At 43.8% G+C, this 22,217-nt stretch overlaps 1 protein-coding gene across 3 annotated transcripts; it reads left to right on the forward strand.

Annotated features, from left to right (window-relative positions):
* Positions 1-318: 318 nt before the first annotated feature.
* Positions 319-21,851, forward strand: TBC1D2 (TBC1 domain family member 2). Of its 3 annotated transcripts, none has more exons than XM_021537110.2 (14): positions 321-676; positions 2,406-2,878; positions 3,506-3,638; positions 4,568-4,703; positions 6,864-6,982; positions 7,582-7,766; positions 8,861-9,247; positions 10,088-10,198; positions 12,900-13,087; positions 14,013-14,483; positions 15,588-15,708; positions 17,696-17,881; positions 18,520-18,641; positions 19,317-21,851. In XM_021537110.2, the coding sequence occupies exons 2-14, from the start codon at positions 2,486-2,488 to the stop codon at positions 19,516-19,518; spliced, it is 2,754 nt and encodes a 917-aa protein (XP_021392785.1). In that variant the 5' UTR covers positions 321-676; positions 2,406-2,485; the 3' UTR covers positions 19,519-21,851. The 3 variants fall into 3 exon arrangements, with proteins under 3 accessions (XP_077646338.1, XP_021392785.1, XP_021392783.1); XM_021537108.2 differs by having other exon boundaries at positions 322-676; positions 6,864-6,988; XM_077790212.1 differs by lacking the exon at positions 19,317-21,851 and having other exon boundaries at positions 319-676; positions 6,864-6,988; positions 18,520-18,645.
* The last annotated feature ends 366 nt before the right edge of the window (positions 21,852-22,217 follow it).

Here is a 22,217-nt window from a genome sequence, read left to right on the forward strand (position 1 = left end):
ACTTTCTTCCCGAAACCCGTCTGAAATGCCCTTTATAGTTGTTGCTGTTATTTGACCCACGCCTACAGCAGACATCCCCCGCGCCGCTGCCCTCCTGCTCCGCCGCCGCGTCCCCGCCGCTGTCCCGGGACCGCCGGGCCCCGCCCCGCCGGCGCCGCCGCAGAGCGGCCCGGCAGGAAGCGCGGGGCGGCGGCCACCGCAGGTATTCCGGTATTGGCGGCGGGGGTGCGGGCTCCCGCGCCGCCACTCCGCCTCCCTTCAAACCCCCGAGCGGCGAGCGCTCAGCTGCGCGCTGCTACAAGCGGTGCCAGGCTCGGGCCAGCCCCGTGCCAGGCTCCGGTCGCCGTCGCTGGTACCCGCGCGGTGCAGCTGGGCTGGGAGGCGCTTCTGCGGCGCTGCGGGAGGCACGGGGAGTGGCGGTGGGGACTGCCTTGTGCTGATCTCACCAACAGCTCCGGAAAGGTTTTTGCAGGGTCCACCCTGATCCGTCGGTGTCAGGTTGGTTTTCGGCTAAATGTATCTTTCAGATAGCCCCCCGGCAGTGACTGGACCGAAGAAAACCTGTTTCTGTTGCATTTGTTGGAGGCTGTAGGTACCTGCTTGGTGGTGCTTGCAGCAATAGCTCCATGCCAGGAGACGGTGACTTCAGGAGCTCCTCTCGACTTCCCTTAAGGAGGTGAGATCTTGTCTAGAGGTCTTTGAATGCAGGTCTGGCATGATTCCTTATAACTTGGTTCTTGAACCTAATGCTCACTAAATAACCCAAAATACTTGCTTGGTCCTGTTTATAGTGTGGACCCATGGACCATCACGCTGGCAAGAAGTGTGATGGAATCTGCAGAGGGTACAGAAGATAATTGTACTGATACTAACGTAAAACTCCCAGGGTCTGTTTGGGAAAGTTGAAAGTGTTTGTTCCTCCTGATGGTATTTCCTTTGTGACAAGGAGTGCTTACATGACTGGATATGTCCATGACATGGCACTTGGTGCTATAGTCTCGTTGAGGTGTTAGGGCATAGGTTGGACTTGAACGCAGAGGTCTCTTCCAACCTCGTTATTTGTGATTCTGTGACTGTTGTTGGCATTTGTGAATGTGTTTAGCACCATGATCCACAGTGTCATGGGAGTTAATTAAAAGAATTTAAATAGCTTTTCACAGAGTGAACATTATTGATAGATGTCTGTAAAGCTAATGTGGGAACAGGAGGGGGCAGCAATAAACACGATGGGGCTTAGCTAGGAAGCATAAACCTTCTTTCAGTTATGAGGACAAGTTGTTCCTAAGAGCAGAGGAAAAAGATCAGCTTGAGAAACATCTCAGTGTGCTCCATTGTATTATCTCATTGACATGAGATACATTAATATGAGCCGTACAGCTGGATGTTGTGTTGAATAATTTTGTGTCTGCAGCTGGTTTCACACTAACTTAACACTGCAGCAATTTATTTGCTCACATATTTGCTTCAGCTATGTTAGGGTCTGGAACTGAAATTTCAAAAAATGCAAGAAGTTATTTATAGATACTTTTCTGGAGAGTTGTTTGCTTTCTTTATACAGGAGCTGTGGGTATCTGCTGCTCTAAGCAAAAAATCACATCTGTCATATGGTTAAGCACTTGAAAAAGTGCTTGGAAACATGGCAAAATTGTCATCCTTGCATAAGGACAAATTTACTTGAATGTGGGCCTGTGAAGCTGGCTACAGCTTTTATGTCTGAGAAATAAGTTGAACTTGAGATTTACAAAGATCTCTTCCAGCCTGAGTTTTATCTTTTGCTTTTACACTTCTGGGACCCAGGTGGTTACTTTGGTCACTAAGGCAACCAAGTCTCTTTTGCAATGACCACAGAATTACTTTCTCTGGTGCATAATCCATCATATGAATCTTTCCTACTGGATGAAGAACTAACATGTAATATGGAGGCATTTTAACAATTATAGTCAGCTGACACAAATTATTCATAAGGATGCTGCATAATGCTGGATTTTTCTCCAGATGCCATGGTTTAAAATACTAGTTGAACATTCAGTGCAAATACCAGAACACACTTACCTGCAATTCATTGACTTATGTGCCTACCCCCAGAGCCATGTTTTCTGCAGCTGTTCCCTAACATTAAGTACGGAATGCCCTGGTCATTGCTATTGATTTGTTATGCCCACAGGCTGTACTTCTTTTTTCCACAAGAGATTATGGTACTGTTTCTTGGCTGCTAGTCCAGCCTAATTTTTGAATAAAGAAGGGAAAAAACAGGTATTAGAGGTCATTAGAGCAGAGGAGAGCAGGGAGCAATGACCAAAAGTAGAACTGGATACCTTGGCTGGGTAGTTTGAAAGCTAGGAAGTATTTTTTTGTCATATGGCAGACTTGAACTTATTCCTTCCCTTTTTTTTTGTTGTCTGCAGTTTCTGTAACAGTGATGATATAATTGGGATCGGCTTATTTACCTAGAGAATTTCCTGTTTCAATCTACTTCCTTAAAGAGATGAAGAAAGGACCAGAAAGTGAAGCATATGCACTTGCTGCTCCAGGCAATTTAGTGGGGTCAGATCCAGACACTAACAGCAACAATGGAACCTCAGCAAGAGAGAAAGACATTCTTCCTTCTCCCAGAGAACTGAAAACCAGCACAGAAACATCCAGAAAGAAACTCTGTGGTTATTTAAATAAGCTGGGCATCAAGGGGCCAATCAAGACCTGGAAGTCTCGCTGGTTCTTTTACGATGAAAACAAATGTCGCTTGCTGTACTACAGAACTGCCCAGGACATTAATCCTTTGGGGTCTATTGATCTCTCCAGTGCCAGCTTTGACTGCAAAATGGAAAATGGGGAAGGAGTTTTTGAGATCAGAACACCAAGCAGAGCTTTTACTTTGAAGGTAATGAAAAATTCTCAGTCAGGACAGACATATCTGTAGTAAGGTATCATTTAGCTTGAGTTTCATTTAAATCCTTGTAGCTTGGATTGCTACCACTTGGACCTAAATTACGTGCATTGTTTTGGCATGTCTGGGACTCCTTACCTGTGAGATGGCTATTGTTTAATAGTAGGAAGAAAGCCAGACTGTGTGCCAAATTGAAGTAATTGAGGAGTCTTGCAGTCTATGTGTAAGTTACAGAACAAAAATTAACTCCTCTGTCTAAAATGGTTGTTCCAAGAGGATTCATTGCTACACTTTTATTTCTGTGTGAAGTCATTGTTAAAAAGTTCTGGGGATGCTTCCTGTCTAAAACAATTGGGACATTTCTGCTTAGTCTTGGACCATAATAAACCAAAACACATTTAAAATTAGGTCAGCGGTCCACTGAGATTCTACCCCTTAAGGCCATACTAAGGACTTCCTCTGTCCTCCCAAATCAGTGTTAGGACAGACGATGCAGATACAGTATAGGCTTGATACAGCTGACTTTTTTTCCTGCTGGCTTGTGCAGGAAAGTGGTGGTCATCTCCTCAGGCTCTGTCTTGTGTTGATGAGATTATTCCACTCCCTTTCCTGTTTTGTTAGGCAATCAGCAAACAGGCAATGATGTACTGGCTGCAGCAACTGCAAATGAGACGTTGGGAATTTTGCAACACTCAGAGCAGATTTCCTGTGGGCAGCTCCCAGCTTGTGAATGAACCTCTGGCTGGAAGAACAAGTAGGTGTTGCACATGTTAGCCTTTCTTCTGCTTTCAGCCCCCTGGTGATGAATGGTGTTCCTCATCTGGAAATGGGTAGAAGTTTTGGCCAGGCTTTTAAATGCAGATGCCAACTATCAGTACTTGGCCAGTGTTTGGCACTTCTTCTTATTATGTATAAAAGTGAGTTAGTGACCTCCTAATCCACAGCATATGTTTGGAGATTTTCAGGTGTCTTGTGATCATCTTGATTTCCTCACACATGTGAAATGTGCACATTTGATATATCGCTCTTGTAAGGCCTCTTAAATTTAGAGCAAGAAAGTTTTTTTTCAGCAGTGGGCTGGAGATGTCCATTCCTAGAAGTGGTAGTAGGCAGGTCAGTGGATCAGGGAAGGGCACAACCAGGGTATCCACCTGTTTAGTAATGATCAGATGCACATTTTGTTTGAAACAAATAATCCCCTCCCTGGTAAGTGTCTGCTCTAAAAGGTTCTTGCTACAGCAGGCAAAAATTTGGTAACAAACTGTGCTTTCAGAGTGTTATCTGCACATTAAAACTATCAAATGTGGTTTGGAATGTGGGAAGAGAACAGCAAAATTCTCCTTCCTTATACCTTTGGGCAGTTAAAGTTTGATTGTTTAAAGTTAGTCATGCTCATATATATAGTTGAAATAATTTGATTGTCCTTGAGTAGATAATTCTGTTTGTACATAGAAATTTATGTAATTTGACATAAAATTAAGGAAACGGAAAATGTTTCCTTAATTTTTCCTACCCAACTGTCCTTGGTCACTTGAACATGTAATGTATACCTGTAGTATACATTAGTATACTGTAGTAAACTGTTGTGGCTGCTAGATTACATGAAAGACCCAAAGTCCAATGGAATTCAATCTTGCTCATTTACTTTTTTGTCCTGTTTTGTTTTTACATTTGTAAATGTAGTTGACAGTGAAGACTTTCTGCCTCTTGTGAAAACACCAACAGAAGCAGTGGGTTTAAAGGCAGCATCTTTGCCTGCACCCCAAATGTCTACTGCTTTGCAGAACATCTCCCTTAAGCACCCTTGGACGGAGATACAGTAAGTGTATGAAGAGATCTGCAGTGCAGTTGACATGCTGGCCTGCTACTGTGTGCCTTCCTTACCTGCTATGTATTGTGTGCAGTGGGACTTTTGCCTAGACGGGAGAACTGTGAAGCACCTTTATGGAGGCTAGTCCAGCCCAAAGTAAACTTCCTGCAGATGGGTCTTTCGCATCCCCTTGTTCTGATGCATTTCACATAATCTAGTTCTCTCAGCAAAGATCCTGGTAGTAAACCTAGGATTTGGTTAAACTCTCTTCGTGTAGTCAATGCTTTGCCTGCGTAATGTGATGCATCTGCACAGCAGTCTTGGAAGAGCACATGGTCAGGTTCAGCTGTACTCAGTAGGTAGTCATAGAAGCCCATTAGCTCTTCCCAGTAGTTTCAAAGGAGCATGAGTGTAGTGTATCTCCAGAGCAGGAACTCCAGGGAAAAGGAGCTTAAGGCTGTAATGTGGCCTCACTGCACAACTTGCTCTTGCTTGCTGAGTTTCAAGGGTGTTAGTATTCCTACTGCCTGCTTCTGTTGCAATGGACAGCCCCATCAGGTTAAAAAGTTACTAGACTTGGGCAGTTACAGTTTCACAAAGACAAACTCATCAGTATCTCTGTATTTCCTAGTCACTTATTTACACATAATCAAAAATGAGTAAATGGCCATAGGTGTGGTAGGCAGCCAGGCACCTGCCAAATATTGTTGTTGTGGAAGTTGCCTGTATTTTTTTTTACCACCACTGCTGCAGCTACAGTCTGATGCTTATATGAAGAAAGATCCCCCATGAGACCAGCGTTTCATGTTAGCAGCTTCATTTAGAGTTAGGAAAGCAGCAGACCCTGAGTCTTTTATAGACTTCAAAACAAGAGACTTGTTTTATTTTAGCTGATGGACAGCACAGGAGGAGAAGGAAAAGACCTGTATGCATACTTTCAGGTATAGGTTTTACACAAACTACTTGTACGTTTGTAGTTCCTCAAAGTAATCTGTTCTATTTTTCAGGCTATGGATTCTTTCCTACTCACATTGATTAAAACTAACACAAACGTGTCTTTGGCCCCTGCTCCTGTGCTGTGTAACAGTTGTCTCTTTCCAGCTTCAAGTTGTCTTGCTCCCCTTGTTCAGTAAATGTTTCTCCAGGCTCTATCACTGTTACGCTGGGTCTTCATGAGCGTAGCACATCTGGATCCCTGAGCTGCTGTAGTCTCATGGGGAAAACAGTGCAGCATTAGGTAGGGAAAAGTAGGAAAGTTGCATTGGATGAGTAGTAACTGCAGACTACAGGGACTGAAGGTCTGCTAGTCTTACGCACCAGTATGTTCTCCAAGGTCAGCAATGTCTGCTCTTCTGCTCTGGAGCCTTTTAGTAGCAAGGCAAAAGGATAACAGTACCTAAGTGGCAGCTTCATTTACAGTTAGGAAAGCAGTGAACACTGAGTCTTTTATAGATCTCAAAACAATGGATTTGTTTTTTGTGTGAGCTGAAGGACAGCACAGGAGGAGAAGATGACTTGTATGCATACTTTCTGGTACAGGTTTTACACAAACTACTTGTACCTTTGTAGTTCCACATGATTCTATAAAGTAATCTTTTAGTGCTTCTGGCAATATCTGATAGCAGCAGTTGTAATAAACTGTTTCTGGGTCTGACTGCAGTTTTGTTCTGGAAACTCTTTATTACACTTTATGACTTTGTAAATAACCTTTGGCAAGGTTATTTATTAAATGTTTCAGAGCACAGGACCTGTGGCTATTTCAAATGTGATAATTTGTCCTAATTTTGGCTGTGTTGTAGGTAACTGAGCTTCTCTTGGCACTTGAGGATTTCTGAAGTGAACTAAGGATAGGGATGGATGAAGGAAGTGAAGGAGAGAGGAAAGGATGTGGTTGGTGTACATTACCTTTGATCCCTCTCTTTGATCTGATGTGTTTATGTTTAGGGCTCAAGCACATGGGGAAAAATAATCTGATTTTACATTGCTGTGCTGTACTGATTCTGTGGCATCTTCCTAGTTTACACTGGTTACAACCTTGCTCTCCTCAGACTCACCAATTTGATAGAGTTCATTTTCTCAGCACATGAAGGAGATAAGTTTTGGGAGGAGGCTGGCTGCAGTGATCATGACTTCTGTTCACTAGGCGGTCTTGATCTTTTCTTGTTTCAGAAACACTGTCTACAACATTTGTGGCTCCAAGCAGCTCTGGGGGAGCAATGGGAATGTCTTTAGCTTTGATGAATTCCAAGAGCATCCTGAGAATGTGGATGAGGAGCAAGAGGCAGAAGGTGCAGGTGATTGTTACTGAGCTGCGTGAGCTGACTGGGATGTCTTCTAGCAGGGATTAGCAGGAATGGAAAGGAGATGGTGGCAAGTTTTCCAGGGATATGAATCTCTATTACATTGTCTCAAGCCTCTTCCTATGTTGTTGCCACAAGACTGACTCCTTTGGCTCTGCTTCAGGCTCCATCTGTCTCTATCTTCTACCTCTGGAACCTTTTGCAGAAGCAAAAAATAAATCCAAAAAACCATCTGGCCATCAGCTTGTGACTGTGCAGCAATTACACTTTTACCTCAAAGAAATAAATCTTAAGTGTGGCAGCTCCACTGCATGCATACCATTCCATGGTGGTAACTTTCATTTGCTGTGTGCCAGATTCATGAGCAGGGTACAAGGTGGGTTAACAGGTAAAACTATCACAACTTTGTTTATTGTGGGCATATCAGTGTCTGATCGATCCCTACTGTTTTGGATCCAACCCTGTGGGTCAATTTTCAATATTCTGTATGCCAGCCTTCTCTGCGGAATTGTTGAGTCCCCATAAGAAGACTTGGGAGTCCATAGTAGCAAAGCAATTCTGTCTAAATTAAATCTATCTCCCCTCAGTTAAGGAAGGGACCCTGGAAGATGGGAGGATGGGGCCCAGGCTGAAGTGGATTAGGAAAGCCAGGTGGATGAACAGTGGCTTCCCAGGCTCTGAAGAATTGTTGAGGGAGAAGAACTCAGTGGATAAAGTGAGTGACCTTCAGCAACAGATTCTGACACTCACAGAGGAAGTCAAGTCACAGAAGGTGAGTGTGGTGAAGAGACTGCTATTTCTAAGGGTCAGGGCCCTGAGGTTTGGTTGGTCAATGTGTAAGGGACTCCCTTACACATTGGTGTGGTGCAAGCACTGAGAAGTGCTCAGCAGGCAGTAATTGGAGACCAGTTGAAGTGCCTGGTGTGTGCCTAAGTGAAAAAAAGAAGATATCCAGCCATGTCTAGGAAGTGCAGCTAGGTGTAAGAGGGAGGTAAAACAAATCCAAGTGTACTGTGGTGTTATCTTGCTTGTGCATCTCTGTTGCTCACTAAGTACAGTCCTGAATAGGTACTATGACACTGGTGAGAACTGCCATGGTGTTAACAGCAGGTCATTCTTTTTGAACAGTGACCCACCTTTAAGGTGTGATTTGACTGTAAGAAGTCAGGGCATAGGTCACTGCAAGGGCTGTCTCTCATGAATGACATTGTTCTTCAAAGCATGGAGCAATGCCAGGTTCTCTGCTAATGGTGCTGGTAGCTCATCCAGCAGAAGAGGCAGGAGAGCCAAGTCCCATGTTGGGCTTTCAGATGTGTCCTTAATTTGCCCTCTTAAATGTCCGAGATGGCTGAGCCTGAATCAGCAACAAGTTGTGGGGTAAGGTTCCATGCTTTCATGCAGGATAGAGTGAGGGAGGTTAAAATGGATACTGCGGTTTCCTTCTAGTAGCACAGGTAGTTGCAAACAGCATTATTTCCCTCCCATTTTACCACATGGCTGACCAGATCTCCATGTTCTCTGCTGGGCCTCCCAAGAATGACTGTAGGAAAGCCAGAGTTCAGACAGTGTGGGCAGCAGCTTTTCTGCTACCAATCCAAGTCAGGTCATCTGTGAACTGCCATAGAGACCTTTCAGGCCCAGCTCTGAGAGCAGAATGTCTCACAGTGGTGTCACTGCAGATTCAAGATCAGGCCCAGCTCTGAGAGCAGAATGTCTCACAGTGGTGTCACTGCAGATTCAAGATTTCTATTGTTTTCCTTCTGATAGCAGTCAGTTTCAAGATATTTCACTAGTGGGTCTGTGCTGTCCATAATACCATTGCCCTGAACAGCACAGTGTTATGATGGTTTTGCATTCCCTTTCCAGGAACTGGTCAAACTTCTTCACAAAGCTCTGGAGGCAGCCCAGCAGGAGAAGCGAGTATCTAGCATGTATCTCACAGCAGCAGAAGATAAGGACAGGCTGGAGCTGGTGCGCCACAAAGTGAGACAAATTGCAGATCTGACAAGTCGACTGGAAGCTCTTGAACAAGAAAAGAAGGAACTGGAGCAGATACTGACTTTGAGAGACAGCCATATCCAGGAGCTCAAGGAACATGTGCAGCTTTTGATGGAGAAGAACCATGCCAAACAGAAAGTCATCATGACCTTGACAGAGCAGATGGCCCGAAAACTCTCTGACCCCCTGCAAGAAGCTAACACTATCACTGTAGAGACATTGTATAAGCAGCAGGAGGAGATTGAGCATCTGAAGGTATGTGAGATGGCACAGGTCTTTAGGGCCCATTTTTATGCCCTCAGGTTCAGTGGGAGGGTGTTCTTTGCAGTAAGCACAGAATATACTTCTGGTTGCTCCATCCCTCTCCAAACGGGAGGAAGGCTGGAAGGGGCTCACCTGATGCCAGTAGGGTACTAAAAAGCATCTGAGTCAGTTTCAGCTTCAGCTTAGAGGCTGTTTTGTTTGCTTTACTGTATTCATTCAGTGCCTGCCACTTTATTTTCTTTCCTTTCATAGCTGCAGCCTGACTTCCTGCCTTCACGTACTTTGTTGCTGTATGTTTCTCTCTTGCAGTTTCCCAATACATCCTGGTTCTTTCAGATGCAGGTTGTTTTATATGTGCACAGCTTATGGGTTAGGTGAGGTGGAGAATTGCCAAAAGAGCTACTTCTGTGGAGAGTGTTCATTTTTTCTGCCAGCCATGGGGCTAAGATTTGTTTCATATTAAAAAAAAAGAAAAAAAAAAAAAAGAAACCAATCAAAATTTAACCAATCAACCAAATAAAATCCAAACAAAACACATATATTCTTAATCTTATTTAAGTGTATCCCTGGCTTTATATGATCTAGATCTCTACAGTGTTTTTAAATGTGTATATACATTTAGCATTTTCAAGAGTCTTGTTGATGCATGACAGTATTGTGCCTTGATTTCCTTTGTAGGCAATATTTGTAATGGGGAGTCCTGTCTGCTCCTCAGAACACAGAATTTTTGAGATATTTTATTGTCCTTAACTTAATCTGATGTCCCTGAAATGGGAGGGATTTTAAGCCCCTCAAGATCTATCCTTGTGTGACTGTTTTGCTTCATGGCAGGATGATATTGATGCATACAAAACCCAGAACCAGTTTCTCAATTCTGAGATCCACCAGGTTACTCGACTCTGGACAAGTGTTGCTGAGAATGAAAAAGCTCTTCTGATGAAGGTAGGGCCAAGTGACCTTTTTTCTTTGGTTGGTACTGTTACTAATTTATTTTCAAAGTTTCTCTTCTGTGGCACAAGATTAGATTTTGATCCACAAGGAATAAGCTTTCTTGTGTTTTTTTGAGTGTGACCTCTTTACTTCTTTCTGCTGTTCCCAAATTAGACATGATAATTTTAATTCTTTAACAGAAGTAAAATACCTGTGAAGATCAGTCTTAATTGTGCTGAAACTTAACACAAATTTCTGTATTTCAGCTATGCAAATAAAAAAACAACCCTGTGTAGGCAATCAGAAAAGTTTCCTGAGAGCTGACAGATTAATTCCTGACTCCATCTATTCATGGTTTCTTTGCTGGTCGTGGCACTACTAGGTGGCAGCATCCTTGAAGTCCTGCAGTTAGATCAGAGTTATTATGTTCTCCTATGTTGTATTTTTATTTCTAGCTTTGTAAGTGGGAAAAACCTGGTTACTCTCAAACTTGTCTAATCCTATTTTCTGGTTCTGAACCACTCTCAAGGCTGGAGCGGTGTGCTGGCATTTGTTCTGTGGGTTTTGCCCAGGATTTACTTCCCTGTGTTTTAAGGTATTGTTGAGAATGAGTGTCTTGGGTTGTTTAAAGAATCACTGGCAAAGGTTAGGCATAGCAGGTTCAGTATTGAAGTGAAAGCATGGCAAAGCTCATTGCCAAGGTTCACTGTGCTACTTACTAGATGGTTAAAGCACACGAAGATAAAATAGTACTAATAAAACATATAATCAGTCAATCTAAAACTAAAATCAATTAAAAATCTATGTGGAAGCTGGGAATGGAAAAGGGTAAGGATGGGAGAGCTTTAACATAAAAGGAAAAAGGGAGGCCCTCCCATCGAGCCACAAGGTTCAGTGTGGACTCCTGCGCAAAACTTGGCTCTGGACTTGAACAATAGTTTGGGCCTAAAGATTTTAATGCACTTAAACTTAACAGCACTTAAACAATGGCTGAATTGAAACAATTTACAAAAGATTCTATGGAATTTACTGCAATCACAATAGTAACTCACAGGCCTAAATTACTAACCTAAAATACTTGAGAATCTAAGATTCCAGGTACATTTTCTGTAGCATAATCACCCAGACCTAGAGTACATACAAGGTATGTGTGAAAACTCTCCCTTGAGCTCAGTGAAGTGCTCATGTCAGATGTCTTCATCTTCTCAGCAGGCAAAGGGTTGAGCCTTGAGGAGTGGGGGTATTGACCCAGGCTTTGTCATCATCATTTGCCGGTGGTGCTCCAAGTACAGCAAATTTGAGAGTTCTCTGGCTCTGAGAGGCCTCACTCAGAGAGAGGTTACTGGTCACAGCCCACTGTGGTCCAGGACACCTCCAAGGGTCTCACTTGGAACCACTGTTTATAGGTTCATAAGAGAATTGCCTTTAGTCATAATAATTTGCCATCCTGGCTGCAATTGGTAACTTTTGAAAAAACTTGATGACAGAAACATTCCTCCACTTGAGTTTGCAAGAAAAATAAGTTTCTAATGGTTAAAAACCAAAGCTCATTAGCACCAATTCCTGGGAGCCTGTGCTTCTTGTGCTTTCTAATAAGCACAAGAGCTTAGCCCAGGTGCTGTTCATTAACACTGAGGCCTAACAAGCATTTCTGAAATCATGATGTGGCATTAGGTGGGGGAGTGCACCACTACAGGGTGTGTATACACATACACATACGCATGGCTTCTGGGACAGGGCAAAAAGCTGCTTCTGGAGTGTTATTATCATTCTTATATCTGTTTGCTTTCTAGATCTTAGAAACCCTGCCTTCCTCCTAACTTACTGCCCTCTCATCCTGACACTTCCATAACCTTCAAAAATGAAGTAATCACACGAGCCCAGTATGCTCAGTGTGAGGCAGAATGCTGACTAAAGGGCTGGTGTGAAAGAAACCATGCTCCTTTCTGTCCCCTCTATATGCAATCTAATTCTTTCTGTTTCGTTCTTGTTTTCAACTTTTTCCCACTGAACAGGAATCTTTGCTGAGCTTCCTGTGAGACACTGGGTGAGTCTTGTCACCTGTGTGGCCTCAGTTCCCCACTTGTGGAGTGCACTAATAATCCTTATTAATTTTTTTTTGCTTTTTGTGCCAAGGCCTAAGGTGGTAGCAGGTACTGTCCTGCTGGGCTTCCTGTGCATGAGAAATGATGTCTACCAGTGCCATGGGACTGGAGATGCTGAAGGGCATTTGGTCACCTAGTCTGTGGTGCTACCATGTATCCTGAAAATGCTATACTTACAGCTCAGTCTCTGGAGTGGTATGTTTTATCAGGATACAGCTCAATGTGGTGTAGAGAGATTGTCTGAGGTTAAGGGATAAAGACAGCAGAAACCCAGACGCAGATCTGGCTCTTTAACTGTGTCCTTAGTTGAGCTGGTGGGGTGTGGCATCTACTGATGCAATGCAGTAGTTAAAGTAGGTGATGATGTAGTATGTCTCCCACTCAATAAGCAACTTCTTTAGCACGCTAGATACTGCAGCTTGTGTTTGTTCATAGACTGTGGTGATTCATTCATGGCTGCAATTCCACTGATTGTGGAAAACTACTAAATGTGCTTCCTGGGGCTTTGCTCTGCAGAAGTCTTTATGTGCAGGCCAGGCCAGTAGAGAGCAGTGGCAACACAGGAAGGACTATCACTGAGCGAGCTCTTTCTCTTGTTTCCCCATCAGTGTGCCTGCCTGCAAGCAAGAAACTGCCAGATGGAGAGCAAATACCTGACAGTCTTGAGAAAGCTGCAGGAGGCTGTGCCTGGCCTGCCCAACTCTCATACTGAACTTGTGAAGAACCTCATCCAGGAGGCTCTCCAGTGGGATGTGAAGGAAGAAGCAGAAGAAGGTTTTAACTTGAACCCTGTAAGGTAAGAGTTAAGAGCATGGGGATATTCACAGCTTTGTAGAAGCCTGTCTGCAAAGGGAAGTGTGCAGGCATGATACATCTAATAACATTCTATAGTAGGGGCCTACATTTGTGTCTATGCCTTCCTACACAGTCAGGGCCCCTGTTCTGTAGGAGTTCCCATTTTATCTGTTTGGTCAATCTCACAGGTTCTCCATGTAGCTTTGGAGATGAGACCCCCTAGGTTTTTTGTGAAGAGTCTCCCACCTTGTGGACAGATGGTGCACAAACCTTGACAAGCTGTACTATCTATACTCTTGGTGTGTTTTGATCAGTACGAGATTTTCACTGTGTACAAGCAAACATCAGAAAGGACTGTGGATATCTGTTCTTTGATCTCATGCCCCAAAGCCTTTCCAGTCCTCTCCTACAGAACTATTTCTGCACTGGGAGAGGGTAGGGAGAAGATACACAGGGTGGGCTCAGGATTTCTTTAGGGGCTGATTAGGGGTCTACTGAGGTTGGTATGCAGCTCAGAGAAAAGTTACTCTTGAGTTGGTGAGTGTATGCCAGTGCTGCAGGTTCTCATTTGTCTTTAAGACTCTGAGGTAGGCAGTCACATGCAGTGAAGTGGAGGAGTACTGTTACAAGTGAGTGTTTGAGATCACTTAAAAAAAATCCTAGCAAAGGTATCAGCAAAACCCTGATTTAATATTAAGTGACAGCACAACACAGTGAAGTTGAGGTCTAAGGATAATTTCTCAGATCTCAGTGCAGCCTGGAAAGGGAGGGGGGTGGGGGGTGCACACCCACAAGGACTTGTGCGCTGGTATGGGTGATGTGAGCCTGGCAGCAGGTTGTAGCTGGGTTGATCCCAAACAGTAAGTGTCCTTGACACAGGTACCAGCACTGTCATTTGAACTAAACACTGCTTTGTGTCCCTCCAGTGAGTATGATGAGTATGGGTTTATGACTGTACCTGACTATGAAATTGAGGACTGGAAACTTCTGGCCAGAATCCAAGCCCTTGAGATAAAGTCCAACAAACTGTGGAGCCAGGAAATAGTGGAGAAGCCCCTCCGTGACAGATGGAACAGTATTGGAGAGTTGAACCCCTCTGCAGAGCTGAAGAGCTTAATCCGAAGTGGCATCCCAGTGGAGCATCGGCAGCGGGTGTGGAGCTGGATGGTCAGCCGGCACTGCAGCCCAGTGCCTGGCCACTACCAGCGGCTGCTGGAGCAGAGCAGGAGCACCGAGCACCCGGCCTGCCGGCAGATTGAGCTTGACCTGCCCCGTACACTGACCAACAACAAGCATTTCTCCTCTCCCACCTCCCAGCTCATCCCCAGGCTCCGGAGGGTGTTAGTGGCATTCTCCTGGCACAATCCTGCCATTGGGTACTGCCAGGGATTGAACAGGTATGCTGCTTCTTCATGAGATGGCACTGAAAAGGTGTAGACATGTACTCCAGGCTGTGATTCAAGCAGCCTCAGGCTCTTGCCTCTCTACAGATTCTGTCCTAGCTCTAGGTATTTAATTGCAGAATTCTTTGACTTATTTTTCATCCAGTGTTGTTACTGGGATCCAGAAAGCAGCAGGTTGCATTTGCATGGCATCTCTATAGTTACAGAATGGGAAAGAATAGCTACAGAAGGAAGAGTGAAGCAGTCCCAGAATAACACCACAAGGCTGAGGCTGAATTTTTAAGTAGTAATGTAAAGTCATAAAGCAGAAGAACACCCTGGTGGTTCCCTTTTTTGCTGAGAACAGTTGGAGGAAATGGTGGGAAGTGTTAACATGCAAGAGAGTTGCAGGAAACAACACAAAGAAAGACTGTGGAAAACATGGTTGTTCTGTCTGGAAAAGAGAAGATTCAGAGAATATGAAAGTTTCTTTCATTCCCAAAGAAGGCTATAGGAAAGATCAACCTAAATTTCCTAGAATTGTGCTGCCAAGTAGAAAAGGCAGTAGGCATTATGTGTAAGTACAGAATTTCTAGTTGGGCCTTTTCACATGAGGGAGGTTTGTGTAAGCTATTTATTCCTAATGATCTTTGGATGGTCTTCAGAAATATGATAGAAGCTTTCCCCCAGATAGCCCTTAATATAAGGGATCATCTTTCTAGTCTGTCTAAAAGGCAGTAAGTCACAGTTGAAAGAGGTCAGAGGTATAAAAGAATGTATGGAGATTATATCACATAATATGAAGTACCTTTTTGTGACCTCTTTCTTGTATTGAAATAGCCAAAATCAGCACTACTAACTTCAGCGGATCTACAGAACATTTCATTAGCTGGGAAACCTGGCTTTGTCAGACCAGAGCCATATTGGAATGAAGGTCAGATCCCTGTGGTTCCTTCAGAAACGGATCACTTGCCTCTGTCTGGCTGTCCTGCCACATTTGGTATTTTGGATGCCAATGGAGCTGGAGCCATGCAAAAAGACCTCTTGTATTCTTCAATTTCTGTGTTGATGACTCCTCCTGCAGTACTGAATTCTCTCACCATGTCTTGTCCATCACAGATTGGCAGCTGTTGCTCTCCTGGTCCTAGAAGATGAGGAAAGTGCTTTCTGGTGTCTGGTCTATATTGTGGAGAACCTAATGCCAGCAGACTACTACAGTGAGACACTAATAACATCACAGGTGAGCTGAGCACCCTCACATCTGCTTGAACTCTCATACAGTGATGTGCAGTAAAGATTTAAAAGTGAGTAGTCAACCTGCCGTGTGTTTGATTTCTCACAGGACAGTGCTACCACCTTAGAATTCCTTCCACTGCAGAGGTGTTGGAGACTTGAGAGTACAAAATTCTTACACTGACACAGAGCAGCAAAACTGGTCAATTGTTACACTCAGAGCAGCAAAATTGGTCACCAGCTCTAGGAAATGAGGTACCACTCCCGAGTAATAAAATGAAATCAGGTTAGTCAGAAGGAAAGTGGCCATTAATTGCACAGTTACTTATTTTAAAGAAGTCTTAACAGAAGTGAAGCAGCAAATTCTGGTATATATAGACTGAATATGAGGAAGGCACCATTTTGAAGCCCTTCAGTTTTTGAAGCTGCACTCTTATCTTCGGAGTGCCATGTACATGTGCTGAGATTTTTATATTCACTGTATTTGCCTCAGTTCATGATCAAGCATGGTGTTAGTTCTCACTACTGGGCTGTCTGCACATCAGAAAAGATTCTGGCCTTTTGATACCAACTGTTGTGCTGCAAATAGCTTACTCACCTGATTCAAAATCACTGGATTTCAAGGATTTCAGTCTGTCTTGTGCCAGATATCTATGTCCTCGCAGGCAGACAGAGGTAAGCTAACTCCTATGTAGTTCAATGGAATTGTAATTGTGTGCCCATATCACCCACATCCATCAGTGTCTGGTCTGGTAAGCCTTGCTGTGACCTTGATGTCTCTGTTTTATGTGGTCCTTTCAGAGGAAAAAAGGGTTTGTTTTTATCTGTGGGCCCACAATAGAGGAGGCTTCAAGAGTCAATAGCTGAGAGTGACTGATGACACTGAATTTGTTGACTAACTTTTACTGGGATAGTGGTGTGGTGGTGGAGAGGCCAACTCATAGACTGGAGAAACAGTTAAATTACTTTGAAGATAGCAAAATGCCTCTCCAGAGGAGATTGTGTTAGCTGTGGGATTTAATAGACAGCACTCAATACTGAACAAGTAGAGACTGACAGGGAAAATATGACAGACTGAAGTGGCTTACCTACATTCAGTGAGAAAACACTATCAACTGAAAGTGTGCTTTAGAAAGAATTTCTGACCTCATGGTTGGTATCTGAAAATCTAGCCAAGACTCCTGTAAAGAGGAGCATCTAACGGTTAGCTTGATAAAGTGAGTTGGCTGTAAAACTTAAAATTGGAAATTTTGAAGACAAAGCATATTACTTGTATGGTTTGTAGCCCTGTGCCACAGCTAAGTAGGCTGATACAGCTGGGACATTAATATAATATGGCAGAGGGAAGCCCTAAACATGATCCTGTTCTTTAGCACTTACCCTCCAGAGAGCACAGCTCTGCTGAGATGAAACCTTTACAAACCTGGATTGAGGATCTCACTGACTTAATTTCTTTGTTTTGGCTCATGCAACCAGAAGCAAAACACAGACAGTACTCAGACCATAAAGAGAAGCTTAAGTGAGAGGATCAGGTTCCGCTTGCAAAGTCAGAGGTATTTGAGGTGTCTGTTGGGCTATGTAGAGTCATTCAGACCTGGGCAGGTTTTAATGCCTGTCATTCAATCGGGTGCTCATGGTGTCACAGAAAATCCCAGTAAGACCAATGCAGGATGATGTGTCAGATTTTCCCTCTCAGTTTTGAGATTGGGAAGGAATATGATTCTTTGAGTGAGAAGAATGTATGTTTCTCTGCTTCTATCTTAGCCTTGTTTCAGCTCCATGCCTTGCTCTGGATACTGCATACAAGTACACTGGTCAGTGAGTTTGAAGAGACAAAGGATGCTCTGCTCCTCCTAGGGTGTGTTTCACTAGAAGGCAGCACTATTGATGACCCTGACATGCAAGGGCTATTGTCCTGTTGCACTGCTCCTCTCCTCTAACAGCAGAACTGCTCTTGATTAGGACTTCATTGTTTTCTTTTTTGTCAATTTTAGGTAGATCAGAGAGTCTTCAAAGACTTCCTGTCTGAGAAGCTGCCTTGCCTCATGGCTCATTTTGAACAGTATCGGATTGATGTCTCACTCATCACCTTCAACTGGTTTCTCGTGGCCTTTGTGGACAGCTTGGTCAGCGACATCCTCCTGCGAGTGTGGGATGCCTTCTTGTATGAGGGAACTAAGGTGTGCCTCTCACTCTAGGCCTTCCTCTCATCTGTACCATCTGTGTGGCATAGTGATAGGGTGATGGGCATACACATATATCAAAGATATGTGTGACTGAGCTGCTTGTCCTATCCTGCCTCTTTGGTGGCATGCCTTGATGTCTTCAAGCCCCTGTTTTCTATGTACTTGCTGCTAGTAGGCTGACCTAGTCCCTGATTCTGTGCACTTGGTACTTTTTAGCAGATAGTTGTGCTGTAAAACATCTCTGTGGAAGGCCTTGGTGTCTCCTACTCTGTGACACAACTAAGACTATTACAGATAAAGGAAGCATAAGATAGGCAGTATCTGAAAATGTGAGTCCTGCATTGTCCCTGTGCATAGGGAAAACTGCAGAACCCTTGTGAAATCCCTGTAGGGTACTTTTGTAGAGCCTGCTATTCTCTGGGGTTGCAATTTAGCCAACAGATGGTCATTCTCTTGAGATTATGTCTGTACTCCTTTAGGCCTGCCCTTGTGCATACTGTTGAGAGCAAGAGTAACCCTGGATCTAGACTGTACTGCAGTGCTGTGTGCCCAACATCATCTTTCATTCCAGGATGGCCTGGACCTTCAGTTACTTATAACTTTATCCACTCAAATATGCTTCAACCCTCCAGGTAATTTTCCGCTATGCTCTTGCGATTTTTAAATACAATGAAGAGGAAATCCTAAGAATTCATGACAGTGTGGAGATCTACCAGTATCTACGCTTCTTCACAAGGTTGATCACGGATGGCAGGTAGGACTCAGTTGTAGACAAGCTTTCATTGTGTACTTGTACTTGCTTGCCTGTTGGGTCCATTTAACAGGAATTGCGACTAGTTTATTAAGAGAAACACAAATGCATTGATAGGTTTGTGGGACATAGATCCATTTGTCTCTTTTTGACTTTCCCTTCATGACATTACTTAAAATCTTTTTGTCTCAAGCAAAGGCATGCTACAGCAGAGCAAGCCACAATGTCTGGGTTAGTCTTGTAGTAGCTGGTACTTGTGCTAGTGATTGCTGGGTTTCTCTCAGCTGTAGTTGGGGTGTTTGGGAACACAACACAATCCATGATCTTGAATGGCAACATATCTCTGAGATGAAGGTTTCTGTGATCAGAAAAGCTCAACATCAGGAATATTCCTTCCTGACAAGCCATCAGAATTGGCATCTGATCCATTATCTCCTAAATGATGGCTGCACACTGATACCTTAAAAGGTGGGATGGTACATGTGTATATGAAGTACTGCTTGGGTTGGTGTTTGTGTGGGAAAGAATTCCTTTAATTCTTGGCTGTTTGGTGACTTAGCTCAGAGAGCTGAAGTCTGTGGTCCTGCTCTTTAATACCCCGGAATGCTCTTGGTGTATCTGTTACAATGTGTTACCAGCCAGTAAATAAGTTGACCACAGCTGTCCTTTCTATTGTAGGAAGCTGATGAACATTGCCTTCAATGACTTAAACCCCTTCCCCATGAAACTGCTGAGGAACCGTCGGTCAATGCACAGAGAAGAGCTGGAGGCAGAGCTGCGTGAACTTGAACAGATCAAGGCAGCCTATGTGAAAGAGAGAGCAGAGCAGGGACCTCAGGACTTGGAGGAGGTAGTTAGTGAAGAGGAAGAAGAGAGCTAACAAAAAGAGAGTTCATCATCACTTCCCTCCCATACTGCAGAAGATCATCTGTAGCAACTGTCAGTGAGAAATGGACCACAGGAGGAAGCGTGGTCACAGGAGCTCATGTACCCCAATAAGCAAGGCTGTATGGGACCATTTTGGAGACCAAGTCAGATTTATAATGGATTGGAAGGTGTCAGGGGAGTTTAATCCTCTTCTATATTTCTCCCCATTTAGCCCATCCTGTCCTGTGCAGTTCAGGATTACAGCTGAGGGTGCAGAAGAAATATCAGTTGTGGTGTCATGACAGGAACTAACATGATGCAAAAGACCAAGCAGGGCTTTTATTCATTTTTGGATGGAAGCTTGAATGAGGTCTTTACTACAAGTAAAATGTCCAGAGATAACGAACCAAGAACACTCCCTTGTTACCTAAAGCTTCAGAACTGGTCAGGAAAAAACTTCTCTTAAACAGCATGGTGCCTTCATTGTCTAGCCTGCCAGGAGAGTGTGTTTTTAACATTGTTACTGATCAAGACACTGTCTCCAGATGAGTGTTGGGTCTGTGGAGGTTCTGAAAGCTGGAGGACATCAGCCCATGGGATGCAGGCTGGGACCAGGAAACAGATCGTGGGAGAGTAGAGTTCTTCCTGTAGGAAGTTCATGGGAGCACAAGGTGTCTTCTGCTTTGCTGGGAAATATTGTGAGCTTTCTCTCCTCATGTTTAGCTTTTAGGCCCTGGTATCACTCTATGCTGGTGAGTTTGCTCCATGGAGGAACTCTAATCTCTGTATGAAACCAGCCTTCCTGTAGGCAGGGCCAAGTGTTATGTGGACTTTTACTGGGGATGACTGGATTTTCTGATAGTCTCACTCCTGGCCATCTCCTGCCCCATGGTTACAGTCCTCCTGTGCTGGGTTTTCACATTGATATCCCTGTCTCTGAGTTCCATTCATTATGAGAGGGACAAAGGTTTTTCTATAGGAGTTTATGATATTGAAGGTGTTTTGTCCATGGCATATGGCTGGTAGTGAACCTGAAAACCCTGGGAACAAGGTCACAAAAGATGACTTGATATTCTTTAGAAAAAAACATTAATGTCCCTTGAACCAAGGAGCTGGCCTCCATGGGTCTAGCACACAGAGATACCCTATCTGCCTCTGGAAATGGGGTCTGACAGCCTTCTGCCCTGCCTCCAGGCTCACCCATCCCCTGCCTGTGCAGCTCAGCTCTCCACTGACCCAGGATGAGTCAACTGTTTAGATAAATACAACTTATTTTTCCTTAACATGATGCCAGATCCTGCTGCCTCACTTTCCTGCTGAGTGGTGTATTACTCCAGGTGTACCTGCAGTGCTGGCACAGATAGCATGCAGCAGACACTGCTGTAAGGGGCGGGGGCTCTATGTTTTTAGACTGACCTTGAACCCAAATGGCTTATGCTTTCTTTAACTATCTAGTGGTTAATAACCCAGCCCTTCAAGTTGTCAGTACTTGTAGAGAGGAAGGAAAGGGAGGAATTCATAGCCCACAGTGTTCTCAGCCCCTTTCTTCTTGGGCTGTAGCCAAGATGACAGACTCTAGTGGAATTGTTGTCTATTCACCTGAGATACATGGTCTGCCTCACTGGACAAATCAGCAACTTTCAATGCCTTATAGAAGACTGAGATGGGAGAGACCTGTGGAGGTCAACCACATGGCAGAGAAGTAATCAAAGTGGAAGTGAAATTTTTGGGACGAGTGGACAGGTCCCCTGAAGGTCACTGAGAGCTGCACACATTAAAAGTCTGGGATGAGAAGGAAATGTTACTGGAAGCCTGCTACAGTATCTCAAAGAAAAAAATAAGCTCATTTAAAAAGTATGCCATCTAGAGAAGTCTAAAAGGCAGAAGGTTTTTCTTCACATATTATACTGCTAATCTGTTTATAGACGTATGTTCATGAGTGCACACAGAATTTAGCCATTGTTACAGACATTATCTTCTAAATCAAGACCATGAAAATTAGATGTTTACTTACAATTTTGTTTCCTAGAGCTTTCTGCAACAGATTAAGAATCTTTCCTCCTGATTTGCCCTTATGTTTAATAATAAAGGCATTTGAAACATGTATTATTAGACTAAACCACAGCCTGACTATGATCTGTGTGATACATAAAGTCATCTGACATAGACCTAAAGATCAAGATACTGATCCTGATGGAGAATTCTGAAAATAATTTTAAAATTAAATTGGAAGGGAAGGACATGTGAGGGTTGTTTTAAAGTTTCTTTTCTTTTGTGTCTTACTCAGCTCTTGGTTTTAGTCCAAATATATTTGCTGAGGACTATCTTCTCTGGTCCTATTGATAACCAGTTGTGGTCATTCTTTATTAAACTGTGGTGGATGTAGGAATGTCTGCAAAGCCTATAAAGACCTGCACCTTGGAGCCAAGCTGACATGTCCTCATGGGCTCTCATCTACTTTCCTTCTGCTTCATAAACTTCAGTAGTACTGAAAAGCACTGAACTCAGGTCACAAAATTGCAGTTGGGCCAGACACAAATACCTCAAGCCCCTGCAAGACCTTCAGTGACTATCAGTCAATGCCATGGGTGTTTTGAATCTCTTGGTTACCTCTGCATGAAGTGCTCAGGAATGATTTGTGCTGCCACTGCCAACTGTTGTGGCTGGGAAACAGTTTGACCTAGTCATGCAGCCCAGCAGCTCCTTCTGCCT

The sequence above is a fragment of the Lonchura striata genome, chromosome Z (assembly GCF_046129695.1).
Source record: "Lonchura striata isolate bLonStr1 chromosome Z, bLonStr1.mat, whole genome shotgun sequence".
NCBI classification, from domain to species: domain Eukaryota; kingdom Metazoa; phylum Chordata; class Aves; order Passeriformes; family Estrildidae; genus Lonchura; species Lonchura striata.